Raw genomic sequence first — 22,630 nt, 5'->3', positions numbered from 1 at the left:
TAACGCGTTTACCCAGTCAGTCGGTTCTGTAACCTTGGTGACTATGTCAGATTGCTCCATGCTCTCCAACTCTTTCTTCAGACGGGCACGGAGAGCAAGGGGAATCTTTCTCGGGGGGTAGACCACAGGGGTTGCGTCTGGGTCAAGGTGAATGGTACATTCTCCTGGGAATAATCCTATTCCTTTAAAAACATCAGCAAACTCCTCCAGTACATTTCCTGTCTCTACTGGTGCTGTTATTGATAAAACTAGCTTGATGAGGTCCATCTCTAAACATGCTTTAAGACCTAGCACTGCAGGTGCTCTAGTGTCAACAAAGTAGAAGTCCAACATCATGTCACTTTCCTTGTATTTGCATTTGAAAGTGCATGTGCCTTTTACTGGGAGCTGTTCACCACCATAACCAGTTAGTCTGGGCATAGTGGGCTGTAGCTCGCACTCAGATGTCAAGCTGTGGTACTTATTCAGAGGAATAATGTTTACTTCTGCACCAGTGTCTAGTTTGAACTTTAGCTTTGTGTTCCTATCTCAATGTCAGCAAAGACTTGCTCTGTCTCTGATATTTGACTTTTCTGTGTCACTGAATCAATAAACAGTTCATCGTTTGACATTTCATCTTCACACACTGCGTGTACTGTTTTTCCACGGTAAGCTCTGCACACTTTTGCAAAGTGATTCCATTTACTACATTTAGTACACCGTTTGCCTTTAGCTGGGCAATTTCCTTGTTCGCCATGCACTTTGTATCCACAATATCCACTTGTTTTGGGGCGTTCTGAGTCTGTGTCGCTCTGTTTTGGAGTTATGTCTCTCTCCGTTCTGAAACGCGCTCTCTGGGCACCGGAGGTGTGCTTTGATGTCTGCCTGACTGCGTGCACTGCTTGTTCACGTGATGCGCTCGTGCTGCGGCGCGAAATGCTTTTCATCTGAGCCTGTGCTAGCTCGTGAGATCTGGCTATGTCGATAGCTTTGTCCAGCGTTAGCTCAGACCCAACATTCAAAAGTTTCTCTCTCACTCGCGGTGAGTGTATTCCAAATACAATACGGTCCCTGACCATCTCATCCTTGTTTGCATAATCACAGTCTTTCACAAGCAGACGCAGCTCAGTCACAAACGGTTCAAAAGACTCGCTAGCTCCCTGTACTTTCTCATGGAATTTGTACATAGCGAAAATCGTATTGGTCTTCGGCACAACATATGCTTCAAAACGATCGTAGTATGTTTTCAGTACCTTTGATTCAGCCTCGGTAAGTGTCCATGTGTTGTAAATATCTCTCCCTTTTTCACCGATCCAGAGGAGCAGGTAGCTGCACTTTTCCTCTTCTCTGTCCTTCAGAGGACCCGTGAACATTAGCTCCACATGCTGTTTGTACTTACGCCATGCTTCGGGTAAGTTTTGTTGATCATTGTTTCAGAGTCTATGTTGATTCAGTTGGTGTAGTATGCAATATCAATGTTTTACATATTCTAAGCGTTTCTTTTGAATACATGCTCTGTAGTTTGAACTCAAGGTAAGTAGCCATTTATATTGCATACTACACCAACGGAATCAACATATAATAAAATGCAGTACTACAGGATATTTCTTAACGTAGCTCTTTATTAGCTAGCTACAACTTGCATGTTCACGTATCTCCAACCATGATCAACTGACCTGACCTAACCATCTGGGTGGTCTTAACCAATCATAGCACGGCGGTAAAATGCATCCAATTATAATTCAGTATGTTAATACATGAATATTACATGTGTGTCATGTATTATGTGCATTTGACTGACTGGTGATTATTTCACTTTCATATGAATATCTTCTGCAAAGTTGTTGCATATTCCACTGTCAAATTCTCAAATGAGTCTGGGTTAGTTTTTATAAATATAGTAGTTGAAAATATAAAATACATTTCCGTGATCTCACGGGCGTGTCCAACCTCTCATTAGGCGAACGTCAATTTTTTCCCAGCTTGCATTGGGCGCGACTATCCTTGGCCACGTCTCCGGTCCACGTCGCGCATTACTCGCCATTTTCCCATCCAGACCGAGGAAAACGTCGATTTAGGTGCCTGACAGACCCTCTTGTAAGGTTTTAAACCTGCAAGGAACGGAGGCTTGAAGGTCGTATTTGATTTGACCCGCATAGGTTCGTTCTAGCGAAGGCACAGCCGCCTGCAGCACCCAGCAGAATCATGAACATTTTCAGACTCACTGGTGATCTCTCCCATTTAGCAGCCATCATCATCCTACTGCTAAAAATATGGAAAACCAGGTCCTGTGCCGGTGAGTAAGATTCCCATTTGGACTATTTGCAAGCTGCATACATCTCCGATTGCCATCTCAATTCCAGTGCAATGTACCTAACTATTAAACTAGCAACTTTTCCTTGCAGTGGATTATTGTTGACAAGCTAACTGCTACTAGGCAACTAACGTTAGTTTGAGGCTTCATCAAATCAGATTGTTAGCATTGATGCTAGCACGGCCTAGTAAACAGGACAATGTTGGAAAAGGACAAAGTCCAGCAAATCAAATACACCCAAACGAAAAGCATGCAATGTCCGTTGCTAAGTAACGTTAGTTGACTTGTGTTGAGTACCCCACTCATTTATTAGCTAGCTAGCGATATCAGGTCAACATCTGCGCACGTCAGTTTACAGGGCCCACTAAACGCTTTTCAGTGTGTGGTATGTCATGCCTCATCATCCCTGTTGTAGTACAGAAACCTTTGAGCTTAGTCTGCTAATTCCACCCCCCCCCCCCCCCCCGACGTCGCTACCCAGGTCTGTCATTTGACGTGGTAAGCGCTGTCATTTAACGCTGATAATATGGTTAAAAAAATCAAATTGCTGTCAAATGCACAGCTGATACAGGACTTTGTTACTTTAACTTATACAGAATTAAAGTAGTCAATTTCCAATGTCCCCTGGGAATACAAGGCTTGTTGCAGTCTGTTGTGTAAGGCCATAAGACTTCTAAACAAGACTGCTAACAAGCTAATCAAATGACTACCTGCATTGACCTTTTTTTGCACTGGCTCTACCCACACACTGACATACTTACACTGACACCCCAACACGCATCCGTACAAACACACTTTCACACTCACCACATATGCTGCTGCTACTGTCTTATCTATCCTGTTGCCTAGTCACTTTAACCCTACATATATGTATAGTACATAGGTACCTCAATTAACTCGTACCCCTCCCTGCACATGAACTCGGTACTGGTACTCCCAGTATATAGCCATGTTATTTTTATTTGTTATTCACTTTGTATTTATTCCTTGTGTCATTACTTAAATGTATCAAATCTTTAACTCTGCATTGTTGGAAATAGACCTGTAAGTTAGCATTTCATTGTTAGTCTACACCTGTTGCCTACGAACCATGTGAAAAATAAAATTTGATTTGAAACTGGTTTGGGTTGAAGGTTAGGTTTAAGATTATCTGAGTTGTCAAAGGAGGCACTGATACCTGTCACGATCAACAACGTCAGTAGGCAGGTAGCTTCTCACACAAGAGATTGGATTTGTGACACATTCCAGTCAGGCAAAAATCAGTTTGTGCTCAGGTACTGGGCCTGTCATTAGAAACATAATCACATCACTGCAAGCACTGAAGTTGAATTCAGTCTTTAATATACTCTAGTCTAGCAATGTTATTAATGTATTGTGAGCTTCTTGACTACAAGTGGGTGCTACCACTTGCCAGTGTTTGCAGGTTGGCCTTCTGAGGCGGAGCAGCTGTAAGTCTATCTATGCCTGTGTTTAGATCACCTGTAATAAAAACCTTTGGATTTTTATCACAGTTGTCACTACCTGGCCATGCTAGAAAGGAAAGAAGCTCTCAAAACATAACTGAGATTGTAGCCACTGACCGTAGCCATACAATATCTTTGTGTATTGTTCAGGCATAGGAAGGTTGAGGGATGGATCTTCTTTCAGCACAGTCTGAAAGAGTAGGTTTTTGCCATGGCAAGCCCAGGATTGTACATCAGGTGGTCTAAGCATTTGTATGTGATAATGCTGTACTAAGCCTACTTCTTATCAGACACTCAGTTGGTTGTGTGTTTGCAATTCTCCTGTATGGAGTCCGACTAGCTTTTACCTCATCACAGATGCTAAGTGGATTTGATCTGTCATGTTTTCATTCCTGCAGTTAGAATCAGAAATGAATGTACGCAAGCATCACAAACAAAGGTCACCTTGTATTAATTTGATGTTGCTGCTTGTGAAAAAAGTCACAGCCATAATGCCTGTAATGTCAGGAATTGCCATAGCAGTACCTTGAAGTTGATGACATTGACAAGTGTAAGATGGAACACAAAACATTGTGTAGTTAGGACCTGCAGACTCATAACTGGGTTAGCCAGTGAAATGGGACAAAATTAGCTTTCCAGGTTTAGATTTCTACCAAGGGGCCACCAAAGTCCCTGTTCAAAAACACTACTTTCCTTTCTGCCTCCCTGAGAAGTAACACTGATCTGACCTGACTGGATAGGTGAAGGCAAGGATTCAACTTCATAGCCTCACACCAACCCTGTCCAGTCAGATCAGTGGCTACACTAAGGAAGGATGCAAGGCTAACATCTCAATTCTTTCACATTTCAGATGAAGGAAATGAGACCGAAGGAGAAGCCACTTAGGGCTTTTGAGATGTACTCATGGTGGGCTGTTGTGAGTTTGGAAGAGAAGGGCGACATCTCACGTCTCATACACCTGTTGTTTTTTTTGTATCTCTGACAGGTATCTCTGGGAAGAGTCAGATCCTGTTCGCCTTGGTGTTCACCAGTCGCTACCTGGACCTGCTCACCTCCTTCATCTCCCTCTACAACACCACCATGAAGGTGAGAGACACACAAACGATGGATCTCGTGAGGGTGACCGGCTAATCCTCTGAGAGATCTTTGTTCAAGCAACACACCCTGCCCATTCTCTATAGTAGAGAGATCTACTCACGAGTCAATATTGAAGTACTGTTAAGTTGACACACCCTTGTATACCCAAGGTTCATTGGTGTATGAGTGGGTGCATCAAGAGTGTGTACCTCTAATTATGGAAACCGCCAGTACGTTGAAAACACAAGCAGCTAATTTGCTCACTTTTCTCATCGGTTTCTGAGGTTGCCGTGTGCTTAACCTAATTGGATGTATACACACATCTTCCAAGTTACAGTGAAGGGATCAAGTTAGTGATTGGTGTATTTTATTATGTTTCAGGTAATCTACATTGGCTGTGCGTACGCCACCGTGTACCTGATCTACGCTAAGTTCAAGGCCACCTATGACGGTAACCATGACACCTTCAGAGTGGAGTTCCTGGTCGTCCCCGTAGGAGGGCTGGCGTTCCTCGTCAACCACGACTTCTCTCCCCTCGAGGTAAGGACACACACCTACTTGTCTCTCATTAAGATGAATGCATACTGCATCAGCGTATTACACAGCAACCGATATAGAGCCATTTTTTGGTTTAAAAGCAAATGTCACATTCGAGTGATGCGTGCGCATTCTCGCAACAAAACGCCCTGTAGCAGATGGCATACACTGATGTCGGGACCTTCGAACTTAGCAGTGAGTGATGACTATGAAAACACACAGGACTGATGACTATAGCTATGCTCAACAAGTAAATTGTTCTTCTAGCTCCATTTGTGATATTTTACCTTGCTTCGCTGGCTTGCTAGGTAATCAATGCTCTGACATTTGCGATGTTGTCAAGACGATAAGTCGGATGTGATCGTATTTACTTTCATTTAAACAAACCGCTTTCGGATTCGGAACTGCGCACGACACAGCCACAGACTCCACCTCTCACTATCTCCCCTCCCTCTAGATCCTGTGGACGTTCTCAATCTACCTGGAGTCGGTGGCCATCTTGCCCCAGCTCTTCATGATCAGTAAGACGGGCGAGGCGGAGACCATCACCACCCACTACCTGTTCTTCCTGGGCCTGTACCGGGCGCTCTACCTCATCAACTGGATCTGGCGCTTCTACTTCGAGGGATTCTTCGACATGATCGCCATCGTGGCCGGTGTTGTTCAGACAATCCTCTATTGCGACTTCTTCTATCTGTATGTGACAAAAGGTGAGTCGAGCTGCAGTCTTCTGACTTATTTACTAAGTAAGTTTGGTGCAGCGTTTCCGCAGCAGTCATTTAACTGTTGCACTGCGCCACGGCAAAATTGCCACCACTCCAAAGAAAACATATTTTGGTCGAGGCACATTTTGAAGATGTTAGAACGGTCTCCATTTACTTTTCCTCTGCAAACAAAACAAGTAATGAATAGAAAAATCAGACAACCTCGTAGTAGAATATTTTATCTTTCTACCTAGTTGGCTTGTGTGTTCTATGCAAGATAAATATTCCTCTCGAGGCGCATTCAAGTTACGAGAGCCATAGGAAGGAAACATGTATTCTGACAAGCAGTCAATGCACAACAATTCTTGCAATCGCAAGGAAAACAGCAGCTTTAATGGCCTTTGTTAAGAGGGCGATCCCAGCTTTCCATTCCTACTTTATTTGTTTCTCAACTCACAAATGTGTGAACTTCACCATTTTTAAACCGAGTTTTTAGCAGGGTCATGGTTAAGCATGCTCTGCAATTCACTGATAGTGGGGCTAAATCTAACACTGGTCAATTGTAGGGTAACTAGGGGTAAAATGTCACCCTACACCATTTTTTTTGAGTGACTTAAAATAAGTTGCGCAAGAAGTGGCCACCAGGGAAAGTGTTGGGGGAATAGTGACATGAAGTGGTTTCTGTGGGAGGTACGGGCATGGTCATGTTAAGTTGGGTGGCAGGTTACCCCTCTGCCAATAACGGCACATTTTCAGTTTTCCCCTCCCCACTGACCATTCCCAGACAGTCCTAGCAAAATTCCTGCTTGAGAAATTGCCCTTCGTGAAGATATTTTTATTTTTTTACCATTTTAATTGAAAACAATCCCAGTAAGGTACTTGTTATCCCAAAATTGTTTAATATTGAGATAAAAATGGCTGCATTGGACCTTTAAACTCCAGTATATACAGTTTCCTTGTTACTGTAAACACTCAAGAAAAAAGACGAAGGTGTTGTATGTTGCAATAAACTTTTAGTGAACTCTTTTTAACAGAAAATATTTACAAAATGGCTACATATAGGAGCAGATCATCATTGTACATGATGCACAACTGCAACGCATTTCGAATTCTTGCGCACGATGCTCATATGTATTCTTATGTCAGTATTCTGTTAATAGTTCACTAAAGTTTATTGCAACGTACTGGCCGCCTACTCGTCTTAAGTTCATTCTTGAATTACCTGCCCTCATCTTCACTGTAAACACTCACCAGGAACCTCTGGTATTTGTCACAAAATGTGCTAAGGTCATCTGTTAACAGGTGCGGTGAACCTAAAAATCTCTCCTCTGTTTCAGTACTGAAAGGAAAGAAGCTGAGTCTGCCAGCCTAAGTGCCAAAGATCACCGATTTGGCAGACTCGCTGGGGGGGTGGCACATGACACAGTTGCCCCCCCCTCTACTCCCCCCCTCTACTCCCCCCGCCAGTGTAAGATGCCTGAGACAGAGAGCGAGCCGCTTAGTTTGTCCTGTTTTTTGACCACTATCAGCAACACCTGTTTAGGAGGGAGCAAATGTCAGAGTGCTCAGATAGACATTTATTGTATAGAGCTAGGGAATTGTCAGCTCTATTAATTATATTTCTATCTGCAATGCTTTTAACTCCACCTTGCTGAATGCAACCCAGAACAAACCCGAAAAGGCCATCCTGAAGCCTTCGGACTTCTGTTTGATGCATCTTGCCTGACCTTTTTTTATTACTCTGTATAAAGGAAGAAAACAGTTTTCTAAATAAAAATGTGTACTCTGTATGATGATTTGACACATTAGTGAATGAGCTGAAAAGATAAATTGCCTGGGATTTGGCACTGTAAAATATTGGAGCGGACTTCTTGTGGTGGGATAGTATTGACTAAAACCGTTTAAAAGTATTTGCAATCTCAAATGTACTTTTTTTCCCTTCCTGAATCCAGAAAGAGGGGAAGTGTAATGGAGTGTTATCCCCTTGGCTTTGGCTGGCAAACCTTTTTGTTTTTGTTTCGCTTTCTGGCCCAGTGTACATTCCTGTATAAAGACAGCCAGTTACTGTTCATTCATGCCCTGGTCAATATTTAATATCCTCCAAAAAGATTAAACAAATCTAATCAATTTAAAGTTTGAATTGACCTGTAACTGTCACCAGCTATTTGAAATCTATCACTTACACCCCCAAAGAGTTTCACTGAAATACAATATTGATAAACTGCCTTATCTTCATTGCTGTAAATGGCTTTCTTCATATAAATTTACACCATCAAATGAGTATCACCTGTATCTATATTTTACTACCCGAGTGTCATTTCAAAATGAGTCCATTCAATGGCAATATACTGTAGGCTACCAACGCAGACATCAGCTCCTGAAACCAGTCATGTTTTATGCAGATTCATATGTAGTGTTTCTTAATGTCCATAGATTAGTCTACATGATGTGCATATTGTTGAGCTCACTTTAGAAGAGATCTGTTGATCTTTGTGACACATGATTCTATGGGCATTGTTGAATTGGAACCAGATATTGTTTTCAGACATCTGCCTTCACTTATTTGGCCTCACATGCAGATCATTCCATTTTTTTTTTTTTTTTTACTGAGTTCTTTTGCATGCTGTTGCCACCACAAATAAAGATTTTACGGAAAACACTTGACTCTGACTTGACTGAATGAGAAGTAAGAGGTGGGTGTTGAAGGTACTTTAATCCCAGAAGGAGAAAGCCATTACAGCCATAGCAAAAAAATAAATAAAAAATATGCAAAACATGCATGGTAAGGTTGCTAGGGCAGGGTGAGTTTAGGCTGTCATTTGTTACTGGCTACATAAGCAGTTAATTTACAACAATTGCAAAACACAATCAGCATTTATAGAACATTGAGAACAAAAGGATCTTAACTTCAACTAAAAAGCTGGATGGCATTTATCTTGATGAGTCCGCAAACGGTCTCTACGATTGAAAGCTTTCCCGCAATCTGCACATTGGTAAGGCTTCTCCCCTGTGTGAGTTTTCATGTGTCTGCTCAACTGATGGGAGGTGCTGAAGGACTTGTTGCAGGTGAGACACGAATACGGTTTCTCCCCAGTATGACTTCGCCGGTGTATGGTGAGATAATGGGCTTGAACAAAACCCTTCCCACAGTCCTTGCACTTGAATGGCCGGTCTCCAGTATGGTATCTCATGTGTATCCTCAGTTCAGATGCAGATTTGAAAACTCTGGTACATTCCTTATATGTGCAGGAATAAGGATTCTCCCCTGTGTGAATCAATACGTGTCTCACCAATGGGGCAGGGCTGTAGAACCCCTTACCACAGTAGGAGCACGGGTAACGCACCCCTTTGTGATATACATTCTCATGCATCTTCATTTGACCTTTGTCCCTGAAAGCTTTGTTACACTGGGAACAAGAGAAACGTTTCACCTGAGGAGTGTGAACACGATTCATGTGTGTTTTCAGAATCCCCTTGGATTGGAAGCTCTTTCCACACTCCCAGCAAAGGCACGGTTTCTCTCCTGTGTGCTTTCTCTGGTGTGTTACAAGAGCAGTTTCAAAATGGAACTTCTTGGGACAGTGGGAGCACTTATATGGAAGATCCCCGGTGTGTGTCCTCTCGTGTCGGATGAAGACAGATAACTCGGCATAGCTTCTCTCGCAGTAGGTGCAGCGGAACGGCCCGCTGAACTGATGGTCGTCCACGTAGTGTCTGGAGAGGTATCTTATCACATTGAAGCTCTTCTCACACATGGTGCATTGAACCGGTTTGTGCTCTACCTTGTGTATTGCAAGCGTTTCTTGGTCTGGGAACATCCTTCGGCAATAGGCGCAGCGGAGCGGGTTGTGGATGCTTTTGTGTGCCGTCAGTGTGGATTTTAGCCCGAATTCCTTCCCACATTCATTACACTTGTGGATTTTCTTTTCCCCTAATTCAACAGGTTCCCCCTTCCTCACCTTGCAGAACAGTCTCATGTGCCTCCTCAATACAAAGTCGAACTTGTATTTCGACCCACAACGAGGGCAAGCGTGTGGGTGCTCATCTGAGTGAGAGAGAATGTGATATCTCAGGTATCCCGATATAAACTTATGGCAAATAGGACACCTTGCACAGCGTTTGGATGATCCTATAGGTGCGTTTGGTTCCGGGGTGGAAGATGGGTGTTTGGTTGCATTGGTGGAGGACGATGACTCACTGTCCTCAGGTGTTTCCTCAATAGGAAAGACACATCTTTCAATATGTTCCTGGAAGCTTCTCAAGGTCTTGTAAATCTTCTTACAGGTGGGACATCGATAGGGCCAGTCACCAGTGTGGGTCACCATGTGTTTCCTCAGAACTGCAGGACGCTGTACAACCTTACCGCACACCTTGCATGTCCTACGCTCCAGGGACCTTTTTGCTCTCGCTGATGACCCCTCCACAGAATGCATGTAGGTGAAGGCAGAATTCTGTTTGCTCAGTGTTGCAGAGAGTTGTATGATTCCTGCTTCACATGTCATGCTCTGCTGGTGTGTACTGCCTGATGGCCCTGGGTCTGTCTGCCCCATAGCTGGAGGACCACAGCTCTCTCCAAGCTCCCCTTGTTGACGACTCAGAAAAAGACAAGCCTCTTCATGAGCCTTCACACTGTAATCGTGCTTGAAGGTCCTCTCACAGTTACTACATTGGATTCCTTTCTTCGGATGGGACTCCATGTGGATCTTCAGCTCGGAAGAGTTAGGGAAGATGTGTTCGCACACTCTGCACTTTTTGGGCTCAGTGTGGATAACCTGATGCCGCTTCATGCTCGAACCTGTGGCAAAAGTCTTCCCACAAACAGGACATGTCTTGCAGACAATGCGTTTTAGTTCTTTTTCATTTGGGCCTGCTTTTTGTCCTGGCGGACGTGGTAAAATTTTCTTCAACATCAGACCCTTGTATTGCATCACTGATATGGATGACTCACTGTCCTCAGGTGTTTCCTCAATAGGAAAGACACATCTTTCAGTATGTTCCTGGAAGCTTCCCAAGGCCTTGTAAATCTTCTTACAGGTGGGACATTGATAGGACCAGTCACCAGTGTGAGTCAACATGTGTTTCCTCAAGACTGCAGGACGCTGTACGACCTTACCGCACAACTTGCATGTTCTACGCTCCAAGGACCTTTTGGCTCTTGAGACCTGTTGATTTGATTTGGGGGTCTGTGTCATGTTAGCGATGACAATCCCTTGTAGGTCCACCGAGGGCTTTTGTATCATGGGGGATCTGATTTCTTTAGACATGCCTATGCTTCTCTTTTGTCCAGGTTTGGACTTTTTTCTGAATTTTTCATAATGGGTTTCTTCTTGCTTTTTGATTAGTTTTAAAGGCTTCTCTGTACCATCTTCCCCTATACCCATCACTGTTCCGTACTCTGGTTCCACCTTGTCTGTCCCTGGGTCAGCAAACTCTGCATCATCCTCTGCCTCCTCATCATCATCATCATCACTAACAGAGGATGTTTTGTTTTTCTCACATTCCCCTGATCTGCTATCCACCCCTTCTCTTTCTTTTACATCCATACGTGTTCCTTCTTTTTTCACCTCTGTTGTAATTACCACCCTTTCCACAGGAGGAAGACAGAGAGCTGATCGAATGCAGTCCCCATCGGTGGAAGATGGAGGGTCTGAAAAAGAAGGAAAAAGGGAACCAAAACAACACACAGATTTAAATTTGCAATGGGGTGCCCAAAACAAATCCATGATATAGCATGAAAATGATGGGTCCTGTGGGAGATGCCTACCATGGTTGTCCAGCTGGCAGAGATCTCTGTGGTACTGAAGCAGGGTTTTCAGCTGCTGAGGGTGAGATATGGACTCAACACATTCCTCCAGAACAGAGGGGACATCGCTGAGCAGCAAGGCAGCCTGACACAATAAGGAATACAGAGTTAGAAGGAATATACAGTACCAGTCAAAGGTTTTGTAACACCTACTCATTCAAGGGTTTCTCTTTATTTGTACTATTTTCTACATTGTAGAACAATAGTGAAGACATCAAAACTATGAAATAACATATGGAATCATGTAGTAACCAAACAAATCTAAATATATTTTATATTTCAGATTATTCAAAGTAGCCACCCTTTGCCTTGACAGCTTCGCACACTCTTGGCATTCTCTCAACCAGCTTCATGAGGTTGTCACCTGGAATCCATTTCAATTAACTGTTGTGCCTTTTTAAAAGTTAATTTGTGGAATTTCTTTCCTTCTTAATGCATTTGAGCCAATCTGTTGTGACAAGGTAGTGGTGGTATTCAGAAGTCCAGATCCTCTCTGGCTGGGCCACTCAAGGACATTGAGACTTGTCCCGAAGCCACTCCTGCATAGTCTTTGATGTGTGCTTAGGGTTGTTGTCCTGTTGGAAGGTGAACCGTCGCCCCAGTCTGAGGTCCTGAGTGCTCTGGAGCAGGTTTTCATCAATCGCTGTACTCTGCTCCGTTCATCCTTCCCTCGATCCTGACTTGTCTCCCAGTCCCTGCAGCTGTAAAACATCCCCACAGCATGATGCTGCCACCACCATGCTTCACCGTAGGGATGGTGCCAGGTTTCTTCCAGACGTGACACTTGGCATTCAGGCCAGAGTTCAATCTTGGTTTCATCAGACCAAAGAATCTTGTTTCTCATGGTCAGAGTCTTTAGGTGCCTTTTGGCATTCTCCAAGCGGGCTGTCATGTGCCTTTTACTGAGGAGTGGCTTCCGTCTGGCCGCGCTACCATAAAGGCCTGATTGGTGGAGTGCTGCAGAGATGGTTGTCCTTCTGGAAGGTTCTCCCATCTCGACAGACAAACTCTAGAGCTCTGTCAGACTGACCATCGGGTTCTTGGTGGCCAACTCTAGGAAGAGTCTTGGTGGTTCCAAACTTCTTCCATTTAAGAATGATGGAGGCTACTGTGTTTTTGGGGACCTTCAATGCTGCAGAATCGTTTTGGTAACCTTCCCCAGATCTGTGCCTTGACACAATCCTGTCTCTGAGCTCTACAGACAATTCCTTCAACCTCATGGCTTGGTTTTTGCTCTGACAACTGTGGGACCTTATATAGACAGGTGTGTGCCTTTCCAAATCATGTCCAATCAATTGAATTTACCACAGGTGGACTCCAATCAAGTTGCGGGGGACCAAGTAGGGCAGCTGTGCTAGAGGCGTCACTACTGACCAGGGTTCAATCTTAACCAGCCGTGATCAGGAGTCCCATAGGACGTACAATTGGCCCAGCGTCGTCGAGGGTAGGGGAGGGTTTGGCCGGGGTAGGCCGTCATTGTAAATAAGAATTTGTTCTTAACTGACTTGCCTAGTTAGAGGTTGTAGAAACATCTCAAGGATGATCAATAGAAACAGGATGCACCTGAGCTCAATTTGAGTCTCATAGCAAAAAGGGTCTGAATACCTTTGTAAATAAGGTATCGTTTTTTTTTATTTTTAATACATTTGCAAAACAATAATCTAAAAACCTGTTTTTCGCTTTGTCATTATGGGGTATTGTGTGTAGATTACTAAGGAAAATATTGAAAAAGTCAAGGGGTCTGAATACTTTCAGAAGGTACTGTATTGAATTGTATTTCCACTAGTACCTGTTGGAAGTTTGACACAGGAAGTAGCTTCTCCAGTCTCGAAAGAAATTGCCACATGAGTTTCTGTATACCTACGTCATAACTGGGACCAAATTCTACAGGAAAAACATCCTAAAACAGAGTAAAGGAAAATAAGCTATGAAAACATCTTAGAAGAGAATTATTGAATTTCTGGAAATACACAGCAGTGGAAATACACATAATGGAAATGACCCACAACTTTTCCATAGCCAAATACTTACTGACCTGGAAGAAATGTTCCCTCTCGTCTGGGTCTTTCAGAAGGGTTTGAACCAGCCTAGGGAAATTGGATTCAGATAATCCTACCTCTGCATCAGTCGCCTTAAACACAGAATATTATTATTTTTGGTTTTTAAACAACTAATTGACCAACCTCGGTTCAATTATTTGAATTAATTTTGTTCTCGTGTACTTCGAAAAATAGTGATTTTATCAGTCAGCAGCTCTATAGGGATGAAATGACTTGGAATGAAACAATAGTCATCAAATAAAACAAATGTAGCCTAATATACACAACAACTGAGATATTTTATTGAAGTAAAGTAATGTGAATAAATGATGGTTAATAAGTGATAAGCGTTAATGGGAAGTCACTACCATCATGGGACTTTTATTCATTGTTTTATTCGGTGTTGTTACAGCATTCAACCCACATATTGTAAAAAAGATATATACTCAAAACTGAAAACCGTGATTATTTTGCAATAATCTAACAAACTACATAAAAACAGCAATCGCTCAGCACTACATTTAGTCTGCATATGTTTTTTCCATAATATATCATTATCATATCAGAAATACATGAATGTCTATCACTGACCGATTTAGACATTAGCTGAGGCTCTGCCTTAAGGAGCTCACCTGTGTCCCCCAGAGAGGTGTAAGGGTCTGTATCCTGTCCAGGTGTGGCTGAATGGTCTGGAGGTCTGTGATCGGCTTCGAGCGACACAACTCCAGGACCAGCTGAAAGCAGAGCAAACCAGTCCAGGACATGTACGTGAGACAAACACTAAATATGATCATATCCCATCTTTCCCATCATAATGAGCACTAGCTCCACCCCTCTCTCTCACCCGTGCTCGAAGACCCAGAATAAGTTGGGCCCTCTGACTGTCATTCAGAAGCTCTGGAACCACATCTGTGACCATGGTAACAAACTCCTCCAGCATCCCATAATCCATCACGTGTCTCTGCTGGATTGTTTGCCAGATGGCTGCTGAGACCAGCCGCAGTGGTGGAATCATTAGCCGCAGAGAGGGGAGAGGAAGAGAGGGACCTGAAACACAGAAATTTACCAAACGATAAAACAGTAATAAAGAAGTTTGAATGATAAGCAACAAGTAGTGAATTAATGGAGTACTGACTAGTGAGCGATGAGTTAAACACACACTACCAGTCAAAAGTTTTATAACATCTACTCATTCAAGGGTTTTTCTTTATTTGTACTATTTTCTACATTGTAGAATAATAGTGAAGACATCAAAACTATGAAATAACACATATGGAATCATGTAGTAACCAAACAAATCAAAATATATTTTACATTTCAGATTCTTCAAATAGCCATCCTTTACCTTGACAGCTTTGCACACTCTTAGCATTTTCTCAACCAACTTCATGAGGTAGTCACCTGGAATGTATTTCAATTAACAGGTGTGCCTTCTTAAAAGTTAATTTGTGGAATTTCTTACCTTAATGCGTTTGAGCCAATCAGTTGTGTTGTGACAAGGTAGGGGGGTATATAGAAGATAGCCCTATTTGGTAGAAGACCAAGTCCATATTATGGCAAGAACAGCTCAAATAAGTCGTAAAAACCATCAAGCTCTATGATGAAACTGGCTCTCATGAGCACCGCCACAGGGATGGAAGACCCAGAGTTACCTTTGCTGCAGAGGATAAGTTTATTAGAGAGTTACCAGCCTCAGAAATTTCAGCCCAAATAAATGTTTCAGAGTTCAGGTAACAGACATCTCAACTAGAGGTCGACCGATTATGATTTGTCAACGCCGATAGCGATTATTGGAGGACCCAAAAAAAGCCGATACCGATTAATCGGCCGTTTAATTTTTTTAAATTTGTAATAATGACAATTACAACAATACTGAATGAACACTTAATTGACTTAATATAATACATCAATAAAATCTATTTAGCCTCAAATAAATAATGAAACATGTTCAATTTGGTTTAAATAATGCAAAAACAAAGTGTTGGAGAAGAAAGTAAAAGTGCAATGTGTGCCATGTAAGAAAGCTAACGTTTAAGTGCCTTGCTCAGAACATGGGAACATATGAAAGCTGGTGGTTCCTTTTAAAATGAGTCTTCAATATTCCCAGGTAAGAAGTTTTAGGTTGTAGTTATTATAGGAATTATAGGTCTATTTCTCTCTATACCATTTGTATTTCATATACCTTTGACTATTGGATGTTCTTATAGGCACTTTAGTATTACCAGTGTAACAGTATAGCTTCCGTCCCTCTCCTCGCCCCTACCTTGGCTCGAACCAGGAACACATCGACAACAGCCATCCTCGAAGCATCGTTACCCATCGCTCCACAAAAGCCGCGGCCCTTGCAGAGCAAGGGGAACAACTACTCCAAGTCTCAGAGCGAGTGACGTTTGAAAAGCTATTAGCGCGCACCCGCTAACTAGCTAGACATTTCACTTCGGTTACACCAGCCTAATCTCGGGAGTTGATAGGCTTGAAGTCATAAACAGCTCAATGCTTGAAGTACAGCGAAGAGCTGCTGGCAAACGCACGAAGGTGCTGTTTGAATGAATGCTTACGAGCCTGCTGCTGCCTACCATCGCTCAGCCAAACTGCTCTATCAAATATCAAATCATAGACTTCATTATAAAATAATAACACACAGAAATACGAGCCTTTGGTCATTAATATGGTCAAATCAGGAAACGATAATTTCGAAAACAAAACGTTTATTCTTTCAGTGAAATACGGAACCGTTCCGTATTTTATCTAACGGGTGGCATCCGCAAGTCTAAATATTGCTGTTACATTGTACAACCTTCAATGTTGTCATAATTATGTACAATTCTGGCAAATTAATTAAGGTATTTGTTACGAATAAATGGACTTTACACATTATCAAACGCATTTGAGCCAGGCGGCCCAAACTGCTGCATATACCCTGACTGCTTGCACAGAACGCAAGAGAAGTGACACAATTTCCCTAATTATAAGAAATTCACGTTAGCAGGCAATATTAACTAAATATGCAGGTTTAAAAATATATACTTGTGTATTGATTTTAAAGAAAGGCATTGATGTTTATGGTTAGGTACACATTGGTGCAACGACAGTGCTAAATCATCACCCGTTTGGCGAAGTAGGCTGTGATTCGATTAGAAATTAACAGGCACCGCATCGATTATATGCAACGCAGGACACGCTAGATAAACTAGTAATATCATCAACCATGTGTAGTTAACTAGTGATTATGTTAAGATTGATTGTTTTTTATAATGATAAGTTTAACGCTGGCTAGCAACTTACCTTGGCTTCTTGCTGCCCTCGCGTAACAGGTAGTCAGCCTGCCATGCAGGCTCCTCGTGGAGTGCAATGTAAGGCAGGTGGCTAGAGCATTGGACTAGTAACCGGATGGTTGCAAAAATGAATCCTCGAGCTTACAAAGTAAAAATCTGTCATTCTGCCCCTGAACAAGGCCGTTAACCCACCGTTCCTAGGCAGTCATTGAAAATAAGAATGTGTTCTTAACTGACTTGCCTAGTTAAATAAAGGTGTAAAAAAAAAACATAAATCTGCCATAATCGGTGTCCAAAAATACCGATTTCAGATTGTTATGAAAACTTGAAATCGGCCCTAATTAAAATCGGCCATTCCGATTAATCGGTCGACCTCTAATCTCATCATCAACTGTTAAAAGGACACTGTGTGAATCAGGCCTTTATGGTTGAATTGCTGCAAAGAAACCACTACTAAAGGACACCAATAATAAGAAGAGGCTCGCTTGGGCCAAGAAACACAAGACATTAGACCGGTGGAAATTTGTCCCTTGGTCTGGAGTCCAAATTGTAGATTTTTGGTTCCAACCGCCATGTCTTTGGGAGACGCTGTGTGGGTGAACAGATGATCTCCGCATGTGTATTTCCCACTGTAAAGCATGGAGGAGGAGGTGTTATGGTGCGGGGGTGCTTTGCTGGTGACACTGTGATTTATTTAGAATTCAAGGCACACTTATACAGCATGGCTACCACAGCATTCTGCAGCAATACGCCATCCCATCTGGTTTAGGCTTAGTAGGACTATCATTTGTTTTTCAACAGGACAATGACCCAACACACCTCCAGGCTGAGTTAGGGCTATCATGGCAAAGAGTGGCTATTTGAAGAACCTCAAATATAATCTATTTTGATTTGTTTAGCACTTTTTTGGTTACTACATGATTCCTTATGTGTTATTTCAAAGTTTTGATGTCTTCACTATTATTCTACAATGAAGAAAATAGTAAAAATAAAGAAAAACCATTGAATGAGTAGGTGTTCTAAAACTTTTGACCATACATCAATTAGTTAAAAATCATGTAATCATATGGGCAATGATATCATCAAATAGGTTAAAAAACGCTAGTGAAAATTATATAAAGAGATATTAGCTTGCTAGCTAGCTAGGTCTAACAACGTTATCTGGAAAAAGAAAGAGGCCATTGAGTATCTTTGTTTAGTAATTACCTTATTGCTACAGAATTGGTCACGATCAGACGTCACTTTTTTTTGGTTATCATCGATTAGGGGCGATTCCACGTCAGCGTGGCACGAAAATATTTTGGGTCTCTTACGATTGCCAAAACAATTCTCACATAGAAGCTTAATTGGGAAGAATAATGTTTCATATGCTTTTTACATTTGTATCACAAACATTTTTTTATTTTTTTAAATCATAAAATCCTTTTAGTCCCGACACTGGGGTTAAAGCAACAAAAAAAATCCAATGACAAACTTACGTCGATCTCAGATCGATAGTCTGGGGCCAAGTTAACCTCCCCTTTCATGTAAAAAAGTTTGACCAATTCCAGTCCCCTTGCTGAGGGGATCCGGGGAGAATTTGTATAGAATTTGTATGTTGGAGTGAGAGGCTCAGTTCTGGTGACTTTTAAAAGGACATGCTGACACCATCTCAAATAGAATTTCCACCTCTAAAAGGGGCCCAATAACATACTGGTAAAAATGTTCAACGTATTTTAACATATTGGATGATGCATATAGTCTATGCGTGGTCTATATGATAAGATGTGCAATAAACATTATTTATCACCTGTTGCCCAACTGATGAAGCATAATGCCTATAAAATGGAGATTTGTATTTATTAGGGATCCCCATTAGCTGCTGCCAAGGCAGCTGCTACTCTTCCTGGGGTCCAAACACATTAAGGCATTTACATCACACATAAAACAAAAGATAAAACAGTACATAATGTAACATTATTACACCACTACATACAGTTGAAGTCGGACGTTTACATACACTTAGGTTGGAGTCATTAAAACTCGTTTTTCAACCACTCCACAAATTTCTTGTTAACAAACTATAGTTTTGGCAAGTCGATTAGGACAACTACTTTCTGAATGACACAAGTAATGTTTCCAACAGTTGTTTACAGACAGATCATTTCACTTATAATTCACTGTATCACAATTCCAGTGGGTCAGAGGTTTACATACATTAAGTTGACTGTGCCTTTAAACAGCTTGGAAAATTCCAGAAATTGATGTCATGGCTTTAGAAGCTTCTGATAAGCTAATTGGCATCATTTGAGTCAATTGGAGGTGTACCTGTGGTTGTGTTTCAAGGCCTACCTTCAAACTCAGTGCCGCTTTGCTTGACATCGGAAAATCAAAAGAAATCAGCCAAGACCTCAGAAACAAAATTATAGACCTCCACAAGTCTGGTCCATCCTTGGAAGCAATTTCCAAACACCTGAAGGTACCACATTCATCTGTACAAATAATAGTACACAAGTATAAACACCATGGGACCACGCAGCTGTCATACCGCTCAGGAAGGAGATGTGTTCTGTCTCCTAGAGATGAACGTACTTTGGTGCGAAAAGTGCAAATCAATCCCAGAACAACAGCAAAGGACCTTGTGAAGATGCTGGAGAAAACGTATCTATATCCACAGTAAATCGAATCCTATATTGACATAACCTGAAAGGCCGCTCAGCAAGGAAGAAGCCACTGCTCCAAAACTGCCATAAAAAAGACTACAGTTTGCAACTGCACATGGGGACAAAGATCGTACTTTTTGGAGGGATGTCCTCTGGTCTGATGAAACAAAAATAGAACTGTTTGGCCATAATGACCATCGTTATGTTCAGAGGAGAAAGGGGGAGGCCTGCAAGCCAAAGAACACCATCCCAACCGTGAAGCACGGGGGTGGCAGCATCATGTTGTGGGGGTGCTTTGCTGCAGGAGGGACTGGTGCACTTCACAAAATAGATGGCATCATGAAAAGGAAAATTATGTGGATATATTGAAGCAACATCAGTCAGGAAGTTAAAGCTTGGTCGTAAATGGGTCTTCCAAATCGACAATGACCCCAAGCATACTTCCAAAGTTGTGGCAAAATGGCTTAAGGACAACAAAGTCAAGGTATTGGAGTGGCCATCACAAAGCTTTGACCTCAATCCTATAGAAAATTTGTGGGCAGAACTGAAAAAGCGTGTGCGAGTAAGGAGGCCTACAAACCTGACTCAGTTACACCAGCTCTGTCAGGAGGAATGGGCCAAAATTCACCCAACTTATTGTGGGAAGCTTGTGGAAGGCTACCCAAAACATTTGACCCAAGTTAAACAATTTAAAGGCAATGCTACCAAATATTAATTGAGTATGTAAACTTCTGACACACTAGGAATGTGATGAAAGAAATAAAAGCTGAAATAAATAATTCTCTCTACTATTATTTCACATTCTTAAAATAAAGTGGTAATCCTAACTGACCTAAGACAAGACATTTTTACTAGGATCGCAACTAGAATGCGCCTCGAGAGGAATATTTATCTCTCATAGAACACACAACAAGCCAACTAGGTAAAACTATTCCACTATGGGGTTGTCCGATTTTGTTTTAATAACAACATTACATGGCAAAAATAGCAGCACTGGAAAGTTACATCCTGAGTGAAAGTATATTGGCTTTGAATTACTTTGCCAGCAGTTGAGCAGTGCATTATAGACTATTTATTTCCCTACATTTTAACCTACATTTTAACATCAGAGTTTCATCAACAATCATGCATGTCAGTTCAGTGCACAGAGCAGCTATTTTTTGGGGAGAATACATTTATTTGGGAATATATTTTGTAGAACAGACATGCTTCTGTCTGTATTAGGCTATGTCATCTCCAAACCAGCGCCCCTGGAGATTTTTATTGCGGATCTACACGGATCACAAAAACGACCTCTCTAGAATCCATATGATGGAAATCCGTTGCAGTGGCGGAGAACATTAGCCTCTGCCTATACATGCCACCTGTAAAACCCTACGATCTGTTAAACGTACATGATACAGACATCTTGCTGTCATTATACTCCTTATAGTGTGCTCTAAAATATGTATGTCTACATTCTGAAATATTTGTGAAAATTTGTTAAACATACAAAATATCAAAAGTACCTTTTTGATTTGGTTCATTTTTAGACATACTGTTTAAAACACTACACTCTATAAGTAGATAACATTTCCAGAGTGAGCTCACTGCTACGTTTTAAGTAATGATCAATCAATTATATGAGCAACGCCAACACAGTGAATGGGGAAAATGGATTCAAAAGGGAACTCCCTCTGCTGGTGATTTGCTGAACGTGCAATCCTTAAGGAGGTCTGATTCGTTACAGTTTTAAGTATAAAATGGGTAATCTTTTCAAAAGTACCAGATAGCACACTTTGGAAATTTGACATATTTGATGAGTATGCTGTACTTTTGAGATATATTAATATGTTGAATAAGTTCTTAGTAAACAATTATTTCACAATCTAGACTCATTATAGTGTGGTCCCAAATATGGGGTGAGTATAATGATACCAAAATGTCTGTATCATGTAGCTACTGTTCACGGATCATAGGATCTTACAGGAGGCATGTATAGGTCTAAAATGGCCTATAATGTCCAATTTCTTCACAATTTGCAAGGACAAATTGTGTGCTACAAATGTAAAAATAATCTAAAACATTCTTCCACCCTATTGAAGTCTGTGACAACTGCCTGAACAATCTGAACAATATTTTCAAGCCACGCTGGGGGGGAATCGTCTATTACAACATCTACCTCGAAATAGAACCTACCTTGTGACAAAGTTGGTTTATAAGAATTTTTTGTTCATGTTCATCAACATTCGGTTTCAGGAAGTTAGCCACTTAGCGAGCTAGCTCGCCATGTTGCTGGTTACTACAGCGGTCTATTAACTATAGCTATATACCTTCCTTAGATAAGATTGTTTTTACCTTTTGCCCCACGGATGCGTCTTTCCATCTTGAGTGTTCCTTGCAGTTACATCCGAAAACGTTTGGTATGATAATGAGTTAATAATATCCAAGTTTGCAAAATACGAAATGTCTCGCTTTTACATCCGTGTGGAAGCAATTTCGACAGTGTAATAGTTCCGACACAAGTTCGCTGGAGCGGAAAATTTGAGCAGCGCAATCAATTCCATACGGAATAATTTTAGAGTAGGACTGCCGACCAGCGCTTTCATTTCTAATAATACGGTTAGTGCTACCCGGAATCCTTGGGACGTCCCTACCCTTTTTTTCCCTTCTTTTTTCACCTTTATTTAACCAGGTAGGTTAGTTGAGAACAAGTTCTCATTTGCAACTGCGACCTGGCCGAGATAAAGCAAAGCAGTTCGACACATACAACAACACAGAGTTACACATGGAATAAACAGACATACAATCAATAATA

At 41.7% G+C, this 22,630-nt stretch overlaps 2 protein-coding genes across 3 annotated transcripts; one reads left to right on the top strand and one right to left on the bottom strand.

Moving 5' to 3' along the window:
• Positions 1-1,939: 1,939 nt before the first annotated feature.
• LOC115201306 (ER lumen protein-retaining receptor 2) lies at positions 1,940-8,207 on the top strand. The gene is made up of 5 exons (XM_029764823.1): positions 1,940-2,275; positions 4,742-4,842; positions 5,215-5,373; positions 5,828-6,080; positions 7,412-8,207. The coding sequence occupies exons 1-5, from the start codon at positions 2,185-2,187 to the stop codon at positions 7,444-7,446; spliced, it is 639 nt and encodes a 212-aa protein (XP_029620683.1). The 5' UTR covers positions 1,940-2,184; the 3' UTR covers positions 7,447-8,207.
• Positions 8,208-8,768: 561 nt separating this feature from the next.
• Positions 8,769-22,372, bottom strand: LOC115201305 (zinc finger protein 420). Of its 2 annotated transcripts, XM_029764821.1 has the most exons (7): positions 22,171-22,372; positions 14,761-14,963; positions 14,549-14,650; positions 13,913-14,008; positions 13,667-13,777; positions 11,839-11,962; positions 8,769-11,721 (listed from the first exon to the last, which is right to left on the bottom strand). In XM_029764821.1, the coding sequence occupies exons 1-7, from the start codon at positions 22,196-22,198 to the stop codon at positions 8,987-8,989; spliced, it is 3,399 nt and encodes a 1,132-aa protein (XP_029620681.1). In that variant the 5' UTR covers positions 22,199-22,372; the 3' UTR covers positions 8,769-8,986. The 2 variants fall into 2 exon arrangements, with proteins under 2 accessions (XP_029620681.1, XP_029620682.1); XM_029764822.1 differs by lacking the exons at positions 14,549-14,650; positions 14,761-14,963; positions 22,171-22,372 and having other exon boundaries at positions 13,909-14,000.
• Positions 22,373-22,630: the final 258 nt, after the last annotated feature.

This window comes from Salmo trutta, chromosome 10 (assembly GCF_901001165.1).
Source record: "Salmo trutta chromosome 10, fSalTru1.1, whole genome shotgun sequence".
In the NCBI taxonomy this organism is placed as follows: domain Eukaryota; kingdom Metazoa; phylum Chordata; class Actinopteri; order Salmoniformes; family Salmonidae; genus Salmo; species Salmo trutta.
The sequence above is the reverse complement of the archived record's forward strand: the minus strand, read 5'-3'. Positions and strand labels throughout refer to the sequence as shown.

Bases quoted from the DNA above. Each gene is read 5' to 3' on its own strand.
- LOC115201306 (XM_029764823.1), top strand. From the start codon at position 2,185: ATGAACATTTTCAGACTCACTGGTGATCTCTCCCATTTAGCAGCCATC. The intron at 2,276-4,741 runs GTGAGTAAGATT...TATCTCTGACAG, and splicing joins GAAAACCAGGTCCTGTGCCG to GTATCTCTGGGAAGAGTCAG. The intron at 5,374-5,827 runs GTAAGGACACAC...CCCTCCCTCTAG, and splicing joins ACGACTTCTCTCCCCTCGAG to ATCCTGTGGACGTTCTCAAT.
- LOC115201305 (XM_029764821.1), bottom strand. From the start codon at position 22,198: ATGGAAAGACGCATCCGTGGGGCAAAAG. The intron at 11,963-13,666 runs GTACTAGTGGAA...TTATTGTGTCAG, and splicing joins CTGTGTCAAACTTCCAACAG to GCTGCCTTGCTGCTCAGCGA. The intron at 11,722-11,838 runs GTAGGCATCTCC...CTTCTTTTTCAG, and splicing joins CTGCCAGCTGGACAACCATG to ACCCTCCATCTTCCACCGAT.